The sequence below is a fragment of the Babylonia areolata genome, chromosome 14 (assembly GCF_041734735.1).
Source record: "Babylonia areolata isolate BAREFJ2019XMU chromosome 14, ASM4173473v1, whole genome shotgun sequence".
Classification (NCBI taxonomy): domain Eukaryota; kingdom Metazoa; phylum Mollusca; class Gastropoda; order Neogastropoda; family Buccinidae; genus Babylonia; species Babylonia areolata.
The window spans coordinates 34,673,172-34,694,045 of record NC_134889.1 but is presented as its reverse complement, the minus strand read 5'-3'; the positions used below and the strand labels follow the sequence as shown (position 1 = coordinate 34,694,045).

General features: G+C 44.3%; 1 protein-coding gene across 2 annotated transcripts in view; it reads left to right on the top strand.

Moving 5' to 3' along the window:
• The window catches only part of LOC143290010 (uncharacterized), a 33,768-nt gene extending 25,812 nt beyond the window's left edge, over positions 1-7,956 (top strand). Inside the window, exons 6-7 of one of the 2 annotated variants that reach the window (XR_013056311.1) lie at positions 2,141-2,249; positions 4,382-7,956. Coding sequence is in view for 1 of the 2 variants with exons in the window: in XM_076599324.1 (XP_076455439.1) it covers positions 2,141-2,173 (33 nt within the window). In the remaining variant the exon portion in view is untranslated. Of the gene's footprint in view, positions 1-2,140 lie in introns of both variants that reach the window. The other variant, XM_076599324.1, reaches the window with a different exon arrangement.
• The last annotated feature ends 12,918 nt before the right edge of the window (positions 7,957-20,874 follow it).

The window sequence follows — 20,874 nt, the reverse complement described above, 5'->3', positions numbered from 1 at the left end:
AACATGGATCATAAACACACGGAAAGTGATATAACATGGATTATAAACACACACAAAGTGATATAACATGGATCACAAACACACACAAAGTGATATAACATGGAATACAAACACACAGAAAGTGATATAACATGGATCACACACACACACACACACACACACACACACACACACACAGGGGAAGTGATATTACATGGATCAGAAACACACAGAAAGTGGTATAACATGGATCACAAACACACAGAAAGTGATATAACATGGATCACAAACACACAGAAAGTGATATAACATGGATCACAAACACACGGAAAGTGGTATAACATGGATCACAAACACAGAGAAAGTGATATAACATGGATCACAAACACACAGAAAGTGATATAACATGGATCACAAACACACAGAAAGTGATATAACATGGATCATAAACACACGGAAAGTGATATAACATGGATTATAAACACACAGAAAGTGATATAACATGGATCACAAACACACACAAAGTGATATAACATGGAATACAAACACACAGAAAGTGATATAACATGGATCACAAACACAGAAAGTGATATAACATGGAATACAAACACACAGAAAGTGATATAACATGGATTACAAACACAGAAAGTGATATAACATGGATCACAAACACACAGAAAGTGATATAACATGGATCACAAACACACAGAAAGTGATATAACATGGATCATAAACACACAGAAGGGAGTGATAAATATTGGAATATAAACACATAGAGAGTGATGTAACTTGGATTACAAACACACAGAAAGTGCTGGTTGATATCGGGATATCATTTTGACATGAAGCGTAGAGTACAGCCTTGTCACATAGTCCCAAAGCAAAATGGGCCTCCATTGCAACATCGTCATCGTCATCCTCCTTCTTCATCATCATCAGTATAAACAAAACGGTATCAAAGTCTGTGGCCTTTCATGCCCTGCTCTCAAGGTGACCTCAGTTTCGATATCCCTCCACTTCCGTGCTTGGGGTGAGTCCTGTCAATGTCTTCAACGTCGGCAGATTCATGGGGGGCTGTTGTTGGAGAGACGTGGTGGCGGTCTCCACTCTGGAAGAGATGCTCACTCAGTCTGGCTCCGTGACTAAGCCATTATTGTCGTTAGTAGGGGGCTTAGTATGTGGTGTCCTAAGTACGTTGAGTCAGAACAGGCACCACTGAACACCACCGAAGTGACTCAGTAGCAGTGCAGGGTCTTCTCTGGACTGCTGCCGCTGGGACTGTGATGGACGAATCTGGGTGTAGGGGAGGGGGGTGGGGACTTGGAATGAGCGATGTGGGAGTAATGTCACTGAAACAATGCAGATGACAGGACAACAACAACAACAACAACAAAAAAAAAAAAAGCCCCAAAAAGCCCCCCACACCAAAACACACACGCACACACACACACGCACACACACACACACACACACACACACACACACAGAGAAAGTGATATAACTTGGATTACAAACACATTGAGAGTGATAAAACTTAGATTATAAACATACAGAAAGTGATATAACTCTGAATACAAAATCCATACAAAATGATATGACTTGGAACTCAAACACCATTAGAAAGTGACATGACTTACAAGACAATACAAAAAAGTGATATAATCTTTTAGACAGTACAGACACACAGAAAGCAATACTTTATAACATAATACAAAAAGTGATGTAACTTTTAAGACAATATGAGCAGATTTAAAGTGATATAACTTACACAACAGTACAAAACACATAGAAAGTGGTAGATCTTATAAGGCAAAACAAACACTCACATATGATACTGCTTTTAAGATTGTCCCAAAAAGATATGTCCCCAAAAGAAAGGTAAAGCACATCACAAAATGACACATAGTACATCCACAAGGTGACTTCACTGTCTTGTTTTTTGTCGTTGTTTTTATTTTATTTTATTTTTCATCTGTTGAAAGTAGATCCTCAGCAGCAGTCAGTGTTTTCTGTAGAACTGATGAACAGGACTGTTGGTTTGAGGTGACCACCCTGCAGTCAGTGTTTTCTGTAGAACTGATGAACAGGACTGTTGGTTTGAGGTGACCACCCTGCAGTCAGTGTTTTCTGTGGAACTGATGAACAGGACTGTTGGTTTCAGGCGACCACCCTGCCTTTGGAACCAGTCAGCTGAAGGCCACAGCCGTCCTGCAGAAGATGACATGAGAAGAGAGTGGGGGCCACTGGACCAGTTACACTGGAATCTGTTGGTGTGTGTGTGTGTGTGAGTGTGTGTGTGTGTGTGTGTGTGTGTGTGTGTGTGTGTGTGTGTGTGTGTGTGTGTAGAGAGAGAGAGAGAGGGAGAGAGAGAGAGAGAGAGCCAGCATGCATGTGTAACAGTAGAAATAGTACTTTCATTTTATATCTTTTGATATCTGTGATATTAGACAATGCTTGTGAGCGTGTGTGTTTATGTGCACATTCATGCATACATACATGCGTACGCTGGAGTATGTTTAAGAGAGCAGTGCCATTATTGAAGTGCCATTGATTGTGTGTGCCTTATCATTGTCCTTTTGGTAAATATTTCATCAAGTGGTAGTGTACAATGCAAGTTCTAGCAAATGTCCTTAAGAAAGAGCTGACTGCAGCATGACATATTCATGCATTGAAACCTCGTCAAATTACTGTTACTTGTGAACTCTTCTGGTAATGGTATTTCTTTCTTCTTTTTAATTAAAAAAAATGTTTTTAACACATTACTTTGCTAATAAAACTGTATGAGTGCTGATCCAAAACTCCTTTCAGTTAGACTTCCATTTCTGAACTGTTTTCAATGAATACTTTTAACTTGTATTGAGATAAAATGCAGCTGTTGCGCTGTTAATGGGCACAAAATTTGAATGACGCCATATCCAGTTTACTTGTGTGACATCACAGAAACCCTGATGTAGGTAACAGTGTGTATGAAAAAAGGACGCCAGCATAGAGCAGTATTTGGATGCTGTGTTTTCACAAGGTTAGAAAAAAAAATTGGGATTTGACATATTCCCTGCATTGCTTTGTTGGTTGATGGCTGCAGGGTGACAGGGAGGGTGTGGGGGGCAGGGGGGGGGGGGGCAGGCTCCTGACAGTGAGCACCGGCATGGGCTGTGGCTGCCTGCTTGCCTTGTGGCGTGTCAGTGTGGTCATCTCCACCTGTCCCTGGACCTGTCTCAGCAGGTCATCTGTCCCTGGACCTGTCTCAGCAGGTCATCTGTGCCTGGACCTGTGTCCCTGGACCTGTCTCAGTAGGTCTTCTGTCCCTGGACCTGTCTCAACAGATTGTCTGTCCCTGGACCTGTGTCCCTGGACCTGTGTCCCTGGACCTGTCTCAACAGATTGTCTGTCCCTGGACCTGTGTCCCTGGACCTGTCTCAACAGATTGTCTGTCCCTGGACCTGTGTCCCTGGACCTGTCTCAACAGATTGTCTGTCCCTGGACCTGTGTCCCTGGACCTGTCTCAACAGATTGTCTGTCCCTGGACCTGTGTCCCTGGACCTGTATCCCTGGACCTGTCTCAACAGATTGTCTGTCCACAGCCATGTCCGTACATCACCACACATGGCCATTTTCAGGAACTACCAGTTGAAATACTCAACTAGCAAGGGGTAAGGCCTTTGTGCTTAGATGTACCCTAAAATTCAGGCTGTTGAGCGCATCGTTTCATAAGCCGGATTCCCTAAATTAAAAAAAAAAGGGGGAATTTATTCATACATAAGCTGCAGTGATTTATAAGCTGCAAATGTTGTTTGAGAAAAAAATAAACAACAGTGGGCAGCAGCTCAGTTTCCCTTTTCAATGACCAGTTCAATATTCTTCAGTTGGAAAGCTGCATCAAAAGCATTATCTTGTTTTCGGCATGATGGAAGCAAGGGTAATCAACTGAATGTTTCTTGTGCATAAAGGCCATGTATAAATTTGGAGAGAAACAGCGTGAACAGTTAACTCTAGCACACTTTTACAATGAGTTATGAATTCACCAAGAAACAAAACCAGTTTTGAAACTTGATGTGAACTTGAAAATAGACTGGAGACTGACAGCAACACTTATTTCACCTGAATGTGTCATCACAAAGACCTTCAACATTGGGAAAAAAAACACAAACAAGCTGTGTCATTATTTTAGCCACAGACTTTAAAAAACAACAACAACAAACAAACAAAAAAACAACAACAAAAAAACAAGGAAATAATTTCAGTGTTTCGAATCATCAGTGTGAATATGTAAAAAAAAAAAAAAGCTTGAAAATAATCAGTCAAAATATGCTTTTAAAATTCCCAGTTTGTTTTTGCCTGCAGAAAAGTTAGCATTTGATTTTTAGCCACAATCAAAACATTTTTTGTTTTTACTTTGTGGCAGAAAGTGAGCTACATCCAGACAGGCTGGAAGTGTGATGCCACAACCCTACTGTGTTCCTGTGTGTGGTTGTGGCACTGAGCATGATGGTTGTCTGTGTTCACTGTTTCCCGTGACAGAAACCAACAGCTGTCTGTTTGAGGTTTGTGCCACGAACCTTCTACTTTCCTTTCTTTTAGCTGAGCATTTCTGTACTGTGCAACCACCCAGCAGCTCCTTTTATGTGGTTGTGGCATGCAAGAATAGGATGAAGATCTATACTGCAACAACCTTTTATCAGTTATTTCTCATTGACTATTTAACACACTAATATAACTGTTTGTGCATATTATGTGTGTGCAAATGAACTAGCCCAAAACTGCAACAAGAATGAACTAAAGAAAGAGAAGAAGAAAACAAAGAAGGGAAAATGTGAAAATTGGAGGTGTATGGTTGTGGATGTGAATGGACCATGTGTTCTGGCACAACGCGTGTTCTCCTTTCTGATCAGCAGGTGAATGGTTGACATCTCCAACCTGGCCTGCTGTTGTTGATTTCTCTGTCTCTTCTAGTTTAGTCATGTTGATGGTCTGTTCCCTTCTGAACTTGTGTTGGTTTTTGGTTTTTGGGGTGTTTTTTTCTTCTTTCTCATAATTCAGCTGTTGAAATGGTGACATTGGTTTGTCAGCATGTCTTCTTTTCCAAATGCTGATTAGGAACAGGAGTCAAGATGGCTGCCGGAAAAAGAGGGCGCTAGTCAGGGGAGCAAAGGGGAGGTTACCTACTTCCGGTAGGCTATCGGCTGTAGCTACTTTCGTTTTCTCTGCATAGGCGGATAGTAGTTTGCACAGGACAGGAATGTCAGACCCCTGCCGGAGTCTGCACTAGTGGGTCACGGTAAGTATGTTATTTAAACATAATTTTAGGAAGAAAATTTCCTTTATGTGTAAACTTATAAACATGTATGCAAGCATATGCGAGCGTTAATGTTAGTGTGAATGTACAACACAATTCTCCTCGTGTCTGTCTGCCTATGTGTTTGTATATTCAAATGTATGCATAAACCATTATTGTACTCATTCATTTTTGACTCACTTGTGTAAACAAAGTGAGTCTATGCTTTAACCCAGTGTGTGTGTGTGTGTGTGTGTGTGTGTGTGTGTGTGTGTGTGTGTGTCCTTGGTAAACTTTAACATTGCCATTTTTTCTGGAAATACTTTGTCCGTCAATACCAACTTTGGCTTTAAAATTGTAGGAAAAAAAATCTCCACAGTCATACCAATAAGAGTTTGTAAGTCTCCCAAATATAATTAAGGCTTTATTTCGTTGAGGCCATTTCTGGGATTCCGAAAACACCATATAACTGCATCCCAGTTGCAGTGGCTTTGGCGATGCTGAGTGAGTGACGACGTGACCTTGGTTTTCTTGTTTGCAATTAAATGGAAAGAAATATGAATTCTGGACAGAACACAAACAGTGACACAGACTACATCATCAACGTGTTTACTGCGTATGAATCTTTTAAAGTGGATACTCAATTAACTAGAATGAACATAAAAGAGAAACTGAATCGAACATGTGGTACTTTACCGGCAGGCGTAATTAAACTTGTACATCTATTTAGATCCAGAGAAAAATGGCTAAAAGTTGCAGTGTGATTGAGGTGATAGCCACGTCTCCTTTACCATGGACTTTAAAGAATTCTTAATTGCCCTTAAAGAATTTTTGAATGCCTGAGATACACCAAAATGATATGATTTAAACAGCATTATCACTTGGAATACCACAATTGATTTATCACCTTAAAAAAGCATGCTTAAATATTAATTTTTGAACAACATTCGTGGATCCGCAACAGTGCAGTGAGTAAGACAATTTCTTCCCACCCGAACATGCAGGGTTTGAATCTGCGCTCAGGCATTTTTTTTCTTTAACCCGAAGCTTTGTAATGACAAATACAGAACACATTTTAACGATAATTTTTCCCCCCAAGTGTATCACAGGTGAATTTTGAAGGCCTTGCCTCTCTTGTTTTTCTTCATTTCATTATTTTATATCTCCATGTCTCTGTATTCTTATGTACAAAGGTTGTTTTTGATCATGAATTGATTTTTGTGTGAATATTATTCATAAATAAATTTGCAAAAGATGTTCGTTGATGATACTGTTGGGTGTATAGTCAGTAATGTTTCTCTGGTAATGTTTCTTGATGATAGACTGTTGGGTGTTTAGTTAGTCAGTAATGTTTCTTGATGATAGGCTGTTGGGTGTTTAATCAGTAATGTTTCTTGATGATAGACTGTTGCATGTTTAATCAGTAATGTTTCTTGATGGTAGACTGTTGGGTGTTTAATCAGTAATGTTTCTTGATGATAGACTGTTGGGTGTTTAGTTAGCAATGTTTCTTGATGATAGACTGTTGGGTGTTTAGTTAGTAATGTTCCTTGATGATAGACTGTTGGGTGTTTAATCAGTAATGTTTCTTGATGATAGTCTGTTGGGTGTTTAATCAGTAATGTTCCTTGATGATAGACTGTTGGATGTTTAATCAGTAATGTTTCTTGATGATAGACTGTTGGGTGTTTAGTTAGCAATGTTTCTTGATGATAGACTGTTGGGTGTTTAGTTAGTAATGTTCCTTGATGATAGACTGTTGGGTGTTTAGTTAGTAATGTTCCTTGATGATAGACTGTTGCATGTTTAATCAGTAATGTTTCTTGATGATAGACTGTTGGGTGTTTAGTTAGCAATGTTTCTTGATGATAGACTGTTGGGTGTTTAGTTAGTAATGTTTCTTGATGATAGACTGTTGGGTGTTTAGTTAGTAATGTTCCTTGATGATAGACTGTTGCATGTTTAATCAGTAATGTTTCTTGATGATAGACTGTTGGGTGTTTAGTTAGTAATGTTCCTTGATGATAGACTGTTGGGTGTTTAGTTAGTAATGTTTCTTGATGATAGACTGTTGGGTGTTTAGTTAGTAATGTTCCTTGATGATAGACTGTTGGGTGTTTAGTTAGTAATGTTTCTCTGGTAATGTTCCTTGATGATAGACTGTTGCGTGTTTAGTTAGCAATGTTCCTTGATGATAGACTGTTGCATGTTTAATCAGTAATGTTTCTTGATGATAGACTGTTGGATTTTTAGTCACTAAGGTTCCTTGATGATAAACTGTTGGATTTTTAGTCACTAAGGTTCCTTGATGATAGACTGTTGGATGTTTAATCAGTTATGTTTCTTGATGATAGACTGTTGGATTTTTAGTCACTAAGGTTCCTTGATGATAAACTGTTGGATTTTTAGTCACTAAGGTTCCTTGATGATAGACTGTTGCATGTTTAATCAGTTATGTTTCTTGGTGATAGACTACTGAATGTTCAATCAGTAATGTTTCTTGATGATAGACTGTTAGATGTTAAAACAGTAATGTTTTTTTTATAATAGTCTGTTGGACGTTATTTGATGATAGACTGTTGGATTTTTTTTTTCACCCTTGAAAACACAGTTCTATTCTTTCTGTTTTTCAACATGAATCACAACTAACTACATTTTCAATGTATCATAAATCAATGTGCTGTAAATGAAAAAACAAAACAAAAGCACACACACACAAAAAACCAGGTTCACTTGCAATTACATGTCATCAAAAAACAATTTTCTGGTCCAAGGAGTAAAACAACCAAACAGCTTCAGTGGGACATGTATGAAGCTGACAGGAAGGAAGAACATTCAGTATTGTGACAATCATTTTTTGGTGATTTTTAACAAATGCAGACAAAAGCACAAAGACATAAAGCACACACAAAAAAGAACACCCCTCCCCTTCCCCCAGTTTTTTTAATGTAAGAAAGACAGACAGACAAGCATGTATGTATATATTGATTTGGTGATAGACTGGTGTTTAATCAGCAATGTTTCCTGATTGGTACTCTTAACAGTTTGTTGTTGTTTTCTTGGTGGTGTTTTTGTTGTTTTTTGGCAGCTAAGAAATGTGCATTATTGCCTATTGGATGGTGTTGGCTGTACATACATGCCTGTTGTGTGTATATGTTTATGCCATTGTGGTGTTAAATGTGACATCAAGTGCCAGTGGGGTGGAGTCTAATGAAGCGATGGTTGGTGCCCTGAAGATCAAGTTGTTCAGTGCTGTGGTCTTGGTTGGAGCATGGTGGTGTGGTGTGTGGGCCTGAATGGGTTTCCAAGGTCTGGGGGTGGTTCTCTTTATTTTATTTCTTTTTTTATTCATGGTGTTGGTTTATGATTGCGTTTCAGTGTTGTTTGTTTGTCATGTAAAAAAAAAAAAGAATTATTATTATTATTATTTTCTTATCCCCAACATGTCCCAAGGTGTTGGGCTGGGCTGTAAACCGAACAGTGTTACACTTGTGGCACAGGGCTGGTAGGCTTATTGTTGGCCTGTAAAATGTCTCTGTGCAGTTTTTGACTGGTGAGTGTGAATAAAGGGGTGCAGGGGGGTGTCTCTGTGCAGTTTTTGACTGGTGAGTGTGAATAAAGGGGTGCAGGGGGGTGTCTCTGTGCAGTTTTTGACTGGTGAGTGTGAATAAAGAGGTGCAGGGGGTGTCTCTGTGCAGTTTTTGACTGGTGAGTGTGAATAAAGGGGTGCAGGGGGGTGGGGGGGGGGTGTCTCTGTGCAGTTTTTGACTGGTGAGTGTGAATAAAGGGGTGTAGGGGGTGTCTCTGTGCAGTTTTTGACTGGTGAGTGTGAATAAAGGGGTGCAGGGGGGTGTCTCTGTGCAGTTTTTGACTGGTGAGTGTGAATAAAGGGGTGCAGGGGGGTGGGGGTGTCTCTGTGCAGTTTTTGACTGGTGAGTGTGAATAAAGGGGTGCAGGGGGGTGGGGGTGTCTCTGTGCAGTTTTTGACTGGTGAGTGTGAATAAAGGGGTGCAGGGGGGTGTCTCTGTGCAGTTTTTGACTGGTGAGTGTGAATAAAGGGGTGCAGGGGGGTGGGGGTGTCTCTGTGCAGTTTTTGACTGGTGAGAGTGAATAAAGGGGTGCAGGGGGGTGGGGGTGTCTCTGTGCAGTTTTTGACTGGTGAGTGTGAATAAAGGGGTGCAGGGGGGTGTCTCTGTGCAGTTTTTGACTGGTGAGTGTGAATAAAGAGGTGCAGGGGGTGTCTCTGTGCAGTTTTTGACTGGTGAGTGTGAATAAAGGGGTGCAGGGGGGTGGGGGTGTCTCTGTGCAGTTTTTGACTGGTGAGTGTGAATAAAGGGGTGCAGGGGGGTGGGGGTGTCTCTGTGCAGTTTTTGACTGGTGAGTGTGAATAAAGGGGTGCAGGGGGGTGGGGGTGTCTCTGTGTAGTTTTTGACTGGTGAGTGTGAATAAAGGGGTGCAGGGGGGTGGGGGTGTCTCTGTGCAGTTTTTGACTGGTGAGTGTGAATAAAGGGGTGCAGGGGGTGTCTCTGTGCAGTTTTTGACTGGTGAGTGTGAATAAAGAGGTGCAGGGGGTGTCTCTGTGCAGTTTTTGACTGGTGAGTGTGAATAAAGGGGTGCAGGGGGGTGGGGGTGTCTCTGTGCAGTTTTTGACTGGTGAGTGTGAATAAAGAGGTGCAGGGGTGTCTCTGTGCAGTTTTTGACTGGTGAGTGTGAATAAAGGGGTGCAGGGGGTGTCTCTGTGCAGTTTTTGACTGGTGAGTGTGAATAAAGGGGTGCAGGGGGTGTCTCTGTGCAGTTTTTGACCGGTGAGTGTGAATAAAGGGGTGCAGGGGGTGGGGGGGTATCTCTCTACACTTTTTGACTGGTGAGTGTGAATAAAGGGGTGCAGGGGTGTGGGGGTGTCTCTGTGCAGTTTTTGACTGGTGAGTGTGAATAAAGGGGTGCAGGGGGTGTCTCTGTGCAGTTTTTGACTGGTGAGTGTGAATAAAGGGGTGCAGGGGGTGTCTCTGTGCAGTTTTTGACTGGTGAGTGTGAATAAAGGGGTGCAGGGGGTGTCTCTGTGCAGTTTTTGACTGGTGAGTGTGAATAAAGGGGTGCAGGGGGTGTCTCTGTGCAGTTTTTGACTGGTGAGTGTGAATAAAGAGGTGCAGGGGGTGTCTCTGTGCAGTTTTTGACTGGTGAGTGTGAATAAAGGGGTGCAGGGGGTGTCTCTGTGCAGTTTTTGACTGGTGAGTGTGAATAAAGGGGTGCAGGGGGGTGGGTGATCACCCAATTGTCTCTGTTGTCCATGCGACTCGTGTGTGTGTGTGTTCATGAGTGTGTGTGTGTGTGTTCATGAGTGTGTGTGTGTGTGAGTTCATGAGTGTGTGTGTGTGTGTGCGTGTTCATGAGTGTGTGTGTGAGTACATGAGTGTGTGTGTGTGTGTTCATGAGTGTGTGTGTGTGTGTGTGCTCATGCATGTGTGTGTCTGTTTCCCTGCTGACAACCTGTCAGGCCATGTTGAACGTCCAGAAACAGTCAGTGGAAGGAGTGATTTCATGCTGACTCTCTTTGCCCTTCTGCAACTTTGGGATCAGCAGTGTCAGTGTCACTGGTGGAGGGATGAATATCCTGACCTGTAAACAGTCATTCTGCCCCGAGATTTCCTGTTGACTGGAGAGACAGCTGTGGAGCTAATTACCTCCCCATTGTGATCAGTAATAATCACTGGGTTTGTACTTTGTTTACCTCCCATGGTGATTGATATTAATCGGTGTTGTTCACCTCCCACGGTGATTGATATTAATCAGTGGAGTTGTTCACCTTCCCATTGTGATTGATATTAATCAGTGGAGTTGTTCACCTTTCCATGGTGATTGATATTAATCAGTGTTGTTCACCTTCCCATGGTGATTGATATTAATCGGTGTTGTTCACCTTCCCATGGTGATTGATATTTATCAGTGGAGTTGTTCACTTGCCATGGTGATTGATATTAATCAGTGGAGTTGTTCACCTTCCCACGATGATTGATATTAATCAGTGGAGTTGTTCACCTTCCAATGATGATTGATATTAATCAGTGGAGTTGTTCACTTCCTGTGGTGATAAATATTAATCAGTGGAGTTGTTCACCTCTCATTGTGATTGAATATCAGTGGAGTTGTTCACTTCCCATAGTGATTGATATTAATCAGTGGAGTTGTTCACTTCCTGTGGTGATTGATATTAATCAGTGGAGTTGTTCACTTCCCATGGTGATTTATATTAATCAGTGGAGTTGTTCACCTTCCCATGGTGATTGATATTAATCAGTGGAGTTGTTCACTTCCCATGGTGATTAATATTAATCACGGTAGTTGTTCACACCCCCACCCCTGCCCCCATGCTGATTGGCATTACATCACAAGGCCAAAGACAGCAGACAGCAGGTCTACAAGACAGCCTGTGGACAGCAAACCCCTGGTGTCTTGTCAGCATGCAGTCTGGCCACAGAATGAATTTGAGATGGGGGGGAACTAACATCCATTCACAAGCAAACTGGGTGCTGGTCAGCTGGTCTTGGCAGGGTTCTTGGATGTCTGGTACTTCAGTTTTTAAAATCTAACACAAGGAAACCACAGCAAACACATGCACACAAACCATGATGCACCAAACACGTAAACAAATCTAACCAAAAATAAACAATGCACCGTATACATCAACAAATCTGCAGCAGCCCCAAGCATACCATATCACACACCCAACACATAAATAAGTCCAACACAAACCATATCACACACCCAACACACAAATAAGTCCAACACAAACCATACCACACACCCAACACATAAGTCCAACACACACCATATCACACACCCAACACACAAAGAAGTCCAACACAAACCATATCACAAACCTAACACAAATAAATCCAACACAAACCATACTGCACACCTAACACATAAATAAGTCCAACACAAACCGTATTGTACACATAACATACAAATAAGTCCAACACAAACTATATCGCACACCTGGTGGTGGTGGTGGTGGTGTGTCCATCGAGATCGATGATGACCATCATTGTCATCCAGCTGGGGGATGGGGGGAGAGTGGTGGTGGGGTGGGGGGGGAGGATGCTCATGAATCTATCTGTGAATGCGCAGATGACTGAATAGTCCAATCTGCGCACGAAATGTTCGCTGACAGTTGGGGCAGACAAAGACAGGCATATCATTGTCAGGGGGCTTGTTTGCCCGTGACTTTCTGGCCTGCCTCTTCTGAATAGCTGCAGCAGTCCTGTTGGCCTCGCACAACTTGGCACCTTTGTGCACAGCAGCGCACCATTTGTCACGGTCCACTGCAGATTCCTCCCAGGAGTCAGGGTTGATATCAAACGCTTTAAGAGAGACTTTCAGAGTATCTCTGAAGCGCTTCTTCTGACCTCCGTGTGATCTCTTCCCTTGTTGCAGCTCGCCATAGAAGAGCCTTTTGGGCAGCCGATGGTCTGGCATGCGCGCCACGTGTCCAGCCCAGCGAAGCTGGGACTGCATCAGGATGGTGAAGATGCTGGGAAGGGTGGCTTTTGCGAGCACCTCTGTGTCTGGGGTCCTGTCTTGCCACTTGATGTTCAGTAGCTTCCTGAGGCATGTTGTGTGGAAGTGGTTCAGCTTCTTGGCATGTCGTTGGTACCCTGTCCAAGTTTCGCAGGTGTACAGTAGTGTGGGGAGAACTACTGCTCTGTAGACCTTTAGCTTGGTCTCAAGACTAATGCCTCTTCTGTTCCAGACATTTGCACTGAGTCTGCCAAAAGTTGCGCTTGCTCTTGCAATCCTGACGTTCACTTCATCGTCAATGGTCGCATTTCGTGATAGTGTGCTACCAAGGTATGTGAACCGCTCCACCGCACTGAGTCTCTGACCGTTGACTGTGATGTTGGGCTCAACGTAGGGTTTCCCTGGGGCTGGCTGATGGAGAACTTCAGTTTTCCTCGTGCTGATGGTAAGGCCAAAGTTCCTGCTGGCAGTGGCAAACTTGTCGATGCTGAGTTGCATGTCAGCTTCAGATCCAGCGTTGAGGGCACAATCATCAGCAAACAAAAAGTCTCTGATGATGTCTGTCATGACCTTCGTTTTTGCTTGTAGCCTTCTGAGGTTAAACAACTTGCCATCTGTTCGGTACTTTAGGCCGATTCCAACATCGCCATCTCTGAAGGCATCAGTAAGCATTGCAGAGAACATGAGGCTGAACAGCGTTGGAGCCAGGACGCAGCCTTGCTTGACACCATTTGTGACAGCAAAAGGAGCAGATGTTTCGCCATTGTCCTGGACTCGAGCCTGCATGCCTTCATGGAACTGGCTGACCAAGGAAATAAATTTCCGAGGGCATCCGTACTTGGCCATGATCTTCCACAGTCCCTCTCTACTCACGGTGTCGAAGGCCTTAGTGAGGTCGACATAGGTGGAGAACAGATCAACATTTTGCTCCTGACATTTCTCTTGCAGCTGCCTTGCAGCAAACACCATGTCGGTGGTTCCACGCTCTTTACGGAATCCACATTGGCTCTCAGGGAAATGACCTTGGTCAAGGTGTGCTGTGAGGCGGTTTAGTAGGATCCTGGCAAGTATCTTGCCTGTGATGGAGAGCAAGGAAATGCCCCGATGGTTATCACAGGCTTGCCGGTTCCCCTTTCGCTTGTACAAGTGAATGATAGATGCATCTTTGAAATCCTGGGGGATCGTCTCTTCTTTCCACATGAGTGAGTACAGCTGATGGAGCTTCTCAGTCAGCACAGTGCCTCCATCCTTGTAGACCTCTGCTGGTATGGAGTCTGAGCCAGGTGCTTTGCCACTGGATAGCAGACGGATTGCTTTCTGGGTCTCAAGAAGTGTTGGCGGATCGTCCAGTGCTTCGTTGATGGGGACTTGTGGGAGACGGTCTATGGCTTCATCATTTATGGAGGAAGGGCGATTTAAGACACTGTTGAAGTGCTCAGCCCAGCGTTCGAGAATTTTCTCCTTCTCGGTGATCAAGTTATTCCCATCTGCACTGAGGAGGGGGGATGATCCTGAGGATGTGGGGCCGTAGACTTCTTTTAAGGCATCATAGAACCTCTTCATATCGTGCCTGTCAGCATATCCCTGGATCTCATCAGCTTTGTCACTCAGCCACTTATCCTGCATCTGGCGTAACTTTTGCTGAACAATCCTGCGGATGGCATCGTACGCATCCTTTTTTGATGTGGACTTTGGGTTGCTCAGGTAGGCTTGATGCAGACGGCGTTTCTCATCCAGAAGCTGCTTGATTTCATCACAGTTTTCATCAAACCAGTCTTTGTGCTTTCTGGTCATGGGTCCCAGGGTCTCTGAAGCTGTACTATAGATCAGCTCACGCAGGGTCCTCCAGTCAGACTCCACATTCTGGTTGTCCAGCGAGGCGGATTCCAGACGATCTTCCAGCAGTTCCACAAAGGACTGTTTGATGGTGATGTTATTCAGCTTAGCGATGTTGAGCCGTTTTGGAGCCTTCTGGCCTTGGGGGCGTCTCTTGGGCTGGATTCGAATATTCAGCTTCGAGACTACAAGGCGATGGTCTGTCCAACACTCAGCGCCGCACATGGTCTTTGTTACACGTACATCTTGCCTATCCCTTTTCCAGACGATGACGTAATCGATGAGATGCCAATGCTTTGAGCGAGGGTGCATCCATGACGTCCTGTTACGGGTAGGGAGGCAGAAACCTGTGTTGGTTATCAGCAGTTCGTGCTCTGCACAAGTCTGAAGCAAAAGCAATCCATTTGGGTTGCAGTGGCCCACACCGTGCTTTCCAATCACTCCATCCCAGGAGATGTAGTCAGAGCCAACTCTAGCATTGAAGTCCCCAAGAATGATGAGCTTGTCTGCTTTAGGGATAGCAGCAATGACAGAGTGAAGGTCCTCGTAGAACTTCGCCTTCACTTCATCCGGGTTGGTCATGGTTGGGGCGTAGGCACTGACAATGGTGAGGTGCTTCTGGCCAGATGCCAGTGGGAGTTTCATGGTCATAAGCCTATCGTTGACTCCCTTTGGGATTCCAGCTAGCTTGCTGACAAGGAGGAAGGTGGCAGAATGGTTAAGACGCTCAGCTGCCAATACAGAGAGTCCGTGAGGGTGTGGGTTCGAATCCCGCTCTCGCCCTTTCTCCTAAGTTTGACTGGAAAATCAAACTGAGCGTCTAGTCTTTCGGATGAGACGATAAACCGAGGTCCCGTGTGCAGCACGCACTTGGCGCACTGAAAAAGAACCCATGGCAACGAGAGTGTTGTCCTCTGGCGAAATTACGTAAAATGAAATCCCCTTCATAGGTACACAAATATGTAAGCATGCACTCAAGGCCTGACTAAGCGCGTTGGGTTATGCTGCTGGTCAGGCATCTGCTCAACAGATGTGGTGTAGCGTGTATGGATTTGTCCGAACGCAGTGACGCCTCCTTGAGAAAGTGAAACTGAAACTGAAACTTGCTGACAAGTGCTGTTTTTACTGCAAAACCAACGCCAGCCTCACGTCGCTCTTCGCTTCCTCGTCCACTCCAGAAGAAGGTGTAACCAGATCCCCGTTCACAGAGCTCGCCTTCGCCTGCAAGCCGAGTCTCACTCAAGGCTGCGATGTCAATGTTGTATCTGGCGAGTTCAGATGCAATCAGTGCCGTTCTCCTTTGGGGTCTGTCCGCGTTATCTCTGTCCAGGAGAGTCCTTATGTTCCAAGCACCAATGGTGAGAGGAACGATCCTTGTTTTTTTCTTTTCTTTCTTTTTGTTTCGACCGCTGATGTAGGGTCCCCGCCAGCCGCGGTATGCTGGCCAGGGTGATATGGAGCAGGCAATTTTTAGGGCACCTTTTCTAGCCCCTTCCTCATGCCAGGGAGGTGAGCAGTGCATTCCTAAAGAGGGCTGCTCAGACGCTCAGACGGCTGCCGAGCTCCATCGCTGCTCCTGTCGATGAAGAACGACCCTATGGCCTGAGCCGCCTGCGTGCAGGTCTGCGGCTGCGACTGCCAGTGTACCCACACCTGTCGTTTCGTCGCTCGCCTGTCGCCACAGGACTTGGGGGTGATGAAATGATGAAGGATGAAAGGTCATTTTGGATGACTGATGACTTACGCGATGAGTTTGTTTAAAGTGAAGAGGATTTGCGCAACGTCGACCTCACTCTCTCGTCCGGGTCCACCAATTTCCAGTGGCAAGACTAAGTCAAGACGACTGGAGGATGAGCACGGATGCAGTGGATGACCAAGATATCCTTTCGGTGTCTCATCTTGCTCTCTGCACTCCACAGTGCGATTAGTGTCAGGTCAGGTCATTAGATCTGCTACTGGTAACCTGTAATCCAGTACAACTTGTTCAGGGTCGGGTTGCTGGTGACTAAACCGGCACTCCCACTGCTCCCTTCCGGGACTGGTGAGGCGGGTGGCCAGACACCCTTATGGAGATCCATAAAAGGGCGTCGGCTCAGGAGAGCCACTGACGGCCATCTAGCTCCACTGTGCTGTGTGCATGCCACACACAGTTGGCCCCCGGGGTGTGTCTACCCATGCATGCGAAGTCTGGATCCGGCAGAATCTGCGGAAGAAACCTATCGGTTCAACGGAGAGGAAGGCGGTTACAGCACACCTAACACATAAGTAAGTCCCACACAAACCATACTGCACACCTAACACATAAAAAAGTCCAACACAAACCATATAACACATAAAGAAGTCCAACACAAACCATATCACACACTTAACACATAAATATGTCCAACATAAACCATATTGCAGATCTAACACATAAACAAGTGCAACACTATATCACACACCTAACACATAAATAAGTCTAACACAAACCATATTGTACACATAAGACATAAACAATTGCAACACTATATCACACACCTAACACATAAATAAGTCCAACACAAACCATATCGCACACCTAACACATAAATAAGTGCAACACAAACCGTGTCAAACACAACACATAAACAAGTCCAATACAAACCACAAAACACTCTAAAACACACAAAACAATATGCAAACAAACCACAAGATATTTAACACAAAGAAATTGAAGACAAACAAACCACAACACACCAAAGACTGAAAAACAAATCGAACACAAACCACATTGCACACCATACACACAAACACATAGAACACAAACCACATTGCACACCATACACACAAACACATAGAACACAAACCACCAACTTGCCAAACATGTTAAACAAATCCAACACAGGCAAACCACAACACACACCAAACTGTCCATTTTCTGGGCATTATGCACTGTACTGCCAATTTTTTGTTTCTTTTCGGGTGGGTGGGGGGTGGTCTCAAACCCAGGCCCTGCAGTCATGCATTTTGTTACTGAAGTTGGAAAATTCCTTCCAGGACTGTGATCCAACTCCATGCATGACTCATTCCTTTCAGCTGGCACACACCTACATGGGTTTTCTGTGGTCCTGATCAGTCTCTTCCTTTGGGCAACTGGTCAGTGTGATCATCCACATTCTGGACAATGGCTCGGGTGGCTGCCAGATTGTACGTGTCTGTGTGTCTGTGCATGCACATGAATTAGGTTACACTTTTCATTGCTAAATCAGAGCAAGACAGAGAGAGAGAGAACATGTGAAATAAGGAGGTGATGAATAACTCCAGGCTGTGATCGCCGTTGAGTCCAGATCATCTCTTGTGTGAATGACAAAAGGTACATCGTGCAGGTCAGATATGATAACGATATCAGAACATTGTGCAGGTCAGTTATGATAACGATATCAGAACATTGTGCAGGTCAGTTATGATAACGATATCAGAACATTGTGCAGGTCAGTTAAGATAATGATATCAGAACATTGTGCAGGTCAGTTATGATAACGATATCAGAACATTGTGCAGGTCAGTTATGATAACGATATCAAAACATTGTGCAGGTCAGTTGTGATAACGATATCAGAACATTGTGCAGGTCAGTTATGATAACGATATCAAAACATTGTGCAGGACAGTTACGATAAGGATATCAGAACATTGTGCAGGTCAGTTATAATAACGATGTCAGAACATTGTGCAGGTCATTTATGATAACGATGTCAGAACATTGTGCAGGTCAGTTATGATAACGATATCAGAACATTGTGTAGGTCAGTTATGATAACGATATCAGAACATTGTGCAGGTCAGTTAAGATAATGATATCAGAACATTGTGCAGGTCAGTTATGATAACGATATCAGAACATTGTGCAGGTCAGTTATGATAACGATATCAGAACATTGTGTAGGTCAGTTATGATAATGATATCAGAACTGTTGACGAAAGTGCGTGAGCCAAGGCAGAGTGGAAAACACACTGAGGGGGGGACATAGAACCCGGTTTCAATGACATTTGAAAACACTGGCTTTGACAGTGGATCAGATGACCCAACATTCCAACATATCTATATCCCCTTTAGAACCCGGTTTCAATGACATTTGAAAACACTGGCTTTGACAGTGGATCAGATGACCCAACATTCCAACATATCTATCCCCTTTAACAGTTTCTTAACAGAAACCCACACATTTTATTTGGCATGAGGGAAAAAATGCGTACACTGCAGAACAAAAAAGGGGAACAGTACGACCCCTCTAACTACCAGCCAGTCTCCCTTACCAGTGTGGTATGTAAACTACTACAGCACATCATCACCAGTGGCATAGTGAAACACCTTAAGGCCCACAGCATCTTGAACGACTACAAACACGGCTACCGGAGTGGAAGATCCTGCGAGACACAGCTCCTGGAATTCACAGATGAACTGCTAACCAACATGGAGGGAGACAACCAGACCGATGTCCTCATAATGGACTTCTCAAAGGCGTTTGACCGGGTCAACCACTCCTTGCTACTCCACAAGCTTCAGCAGTACGGCATCCAAGGCACCACCAAAGCATGGATCTCCAACTTTCTCAGCAGCCGGCGCCAAGCAGTGGCAGTGGATGGAGCCGCATCTTCTTACATCAGTCTGAGGTCTGGAGTCCCTCAGGGGTCTGTGCTAGGGCCATGCTTGTTCCTAGTATACATTAATGACCTTCTGGAGAAACTGACCTCAGTGGCAAAGCTCTTTGCGGATGATACTGCAGTATACAGGATGATCTCCAGCGGCAATGATCAGGACCAGCTACAACATGACCTCCAGCGCCTGGCAGACTGGGAGAAGAGCTGGGACATGGAGTTTCATCCTGCGAAGTGCCAAACTCTCCGTGTCACGAGGAGCAGGAACCCCCTCCATCACTCATACACCTGCATGGCCACACCCTGGACACTGTCTCATCAGTCAAATACCTGGGCATTACGATCCAGAGAGAACTGAACTGGGACGACCACATCAACAGTATCTGCTGCAAAGCTAACCAAACCCTGGCCTTCCACAGACAGAACCTGAAGATCAGCTCCATCAACATCAAAGAAAGAGCATGTATAAAGCCTTTGTACAGCCTTTGCTGGAGTATGGCTCTTCCGTCTGGGACCTCTCCACTAAGAAGAACACTGACAGACTGGAAGCTGTACAGCGTCGAGCAGCTCGCTTCGTTCTGGGCAGGTACCGGAACACCTCAAGTGTCAATGAAATGCTAGAGTCGTTGAGTTGGTCCTCTCTGGAGAAGCGACACAAGACCTCCAGGCTCTGGATGCTGTACAAAATTTACACCAGCCAAGCACACTGTCCAAACCTCAAAAGGAAACTTAGCCCACTGCCGCCTCGCCAACGCCGAGGACACACCCAACAGTTTTCCATCATCACCACCAGAACACAGTACAGAAGCTCTTCATTTTTACCTAGAGCAATCATAGACTGGAACTGCCTGCCCCAAGTAGCTGTGGAGGCCAACACGCTTGACACTTTTTTGTCAAGGGTCTCCAAGCAGTAAACAACACTGCCAGTGGCACCCCCCCACCCCCACCCCCACACACCCCACGCCACCTCCCCCACCCCACCCGACCCTCTCCCACCCCAATCCCCAATCCCGTTACCTGCTGCCCCTCCTCACCCCCCAATTCCTCTGAGCAGCAGTGGAATGACGCCACCTTCACCTCTACCTCTTCTTCACATCATCAAGGAATACCAACTACAAAATAGTAGTAGCCAACCCGCCAGTTCTAGGTGCCAGAATAATTAGTTCATATGATTGTGGGCCCTCAACAATGAAGAAGAGAAGAAAAATAATGGGTACTCCAGGGGAGAGCATCCCAGTACCACAGGGAAGTGAAAGAGGAGAACAAAAGGTTACTTCCCCTCTATATATGGTTGCCAATGTACACAATATAGTTGACTAAAATGATGAAGATGATGCTAGCGATGGTGATGAAAAATAATGATGATATCAACTGGTAGGGATGTACCCAACACAGTTGTTCATATCCAATACATATTGTTCACATCCAGTTTGGATTATTTCAAAGATCAGCTCAGTTTTGAAGTCATATTGTAGTTATAGTTCTATGTAAATAAACGACAATTTACTCAAAGGACAAAATGTTCCAAAGCAATGGCCACAAGGGATTAAAATTGAACCCCCCACTGATGCAAACTCTTTCCATGATAACATTTTCACACAATTTTGTTTTTTGTTTTGTTGTCAGAAAAGAATTTAGGGCGGAAGTAACTG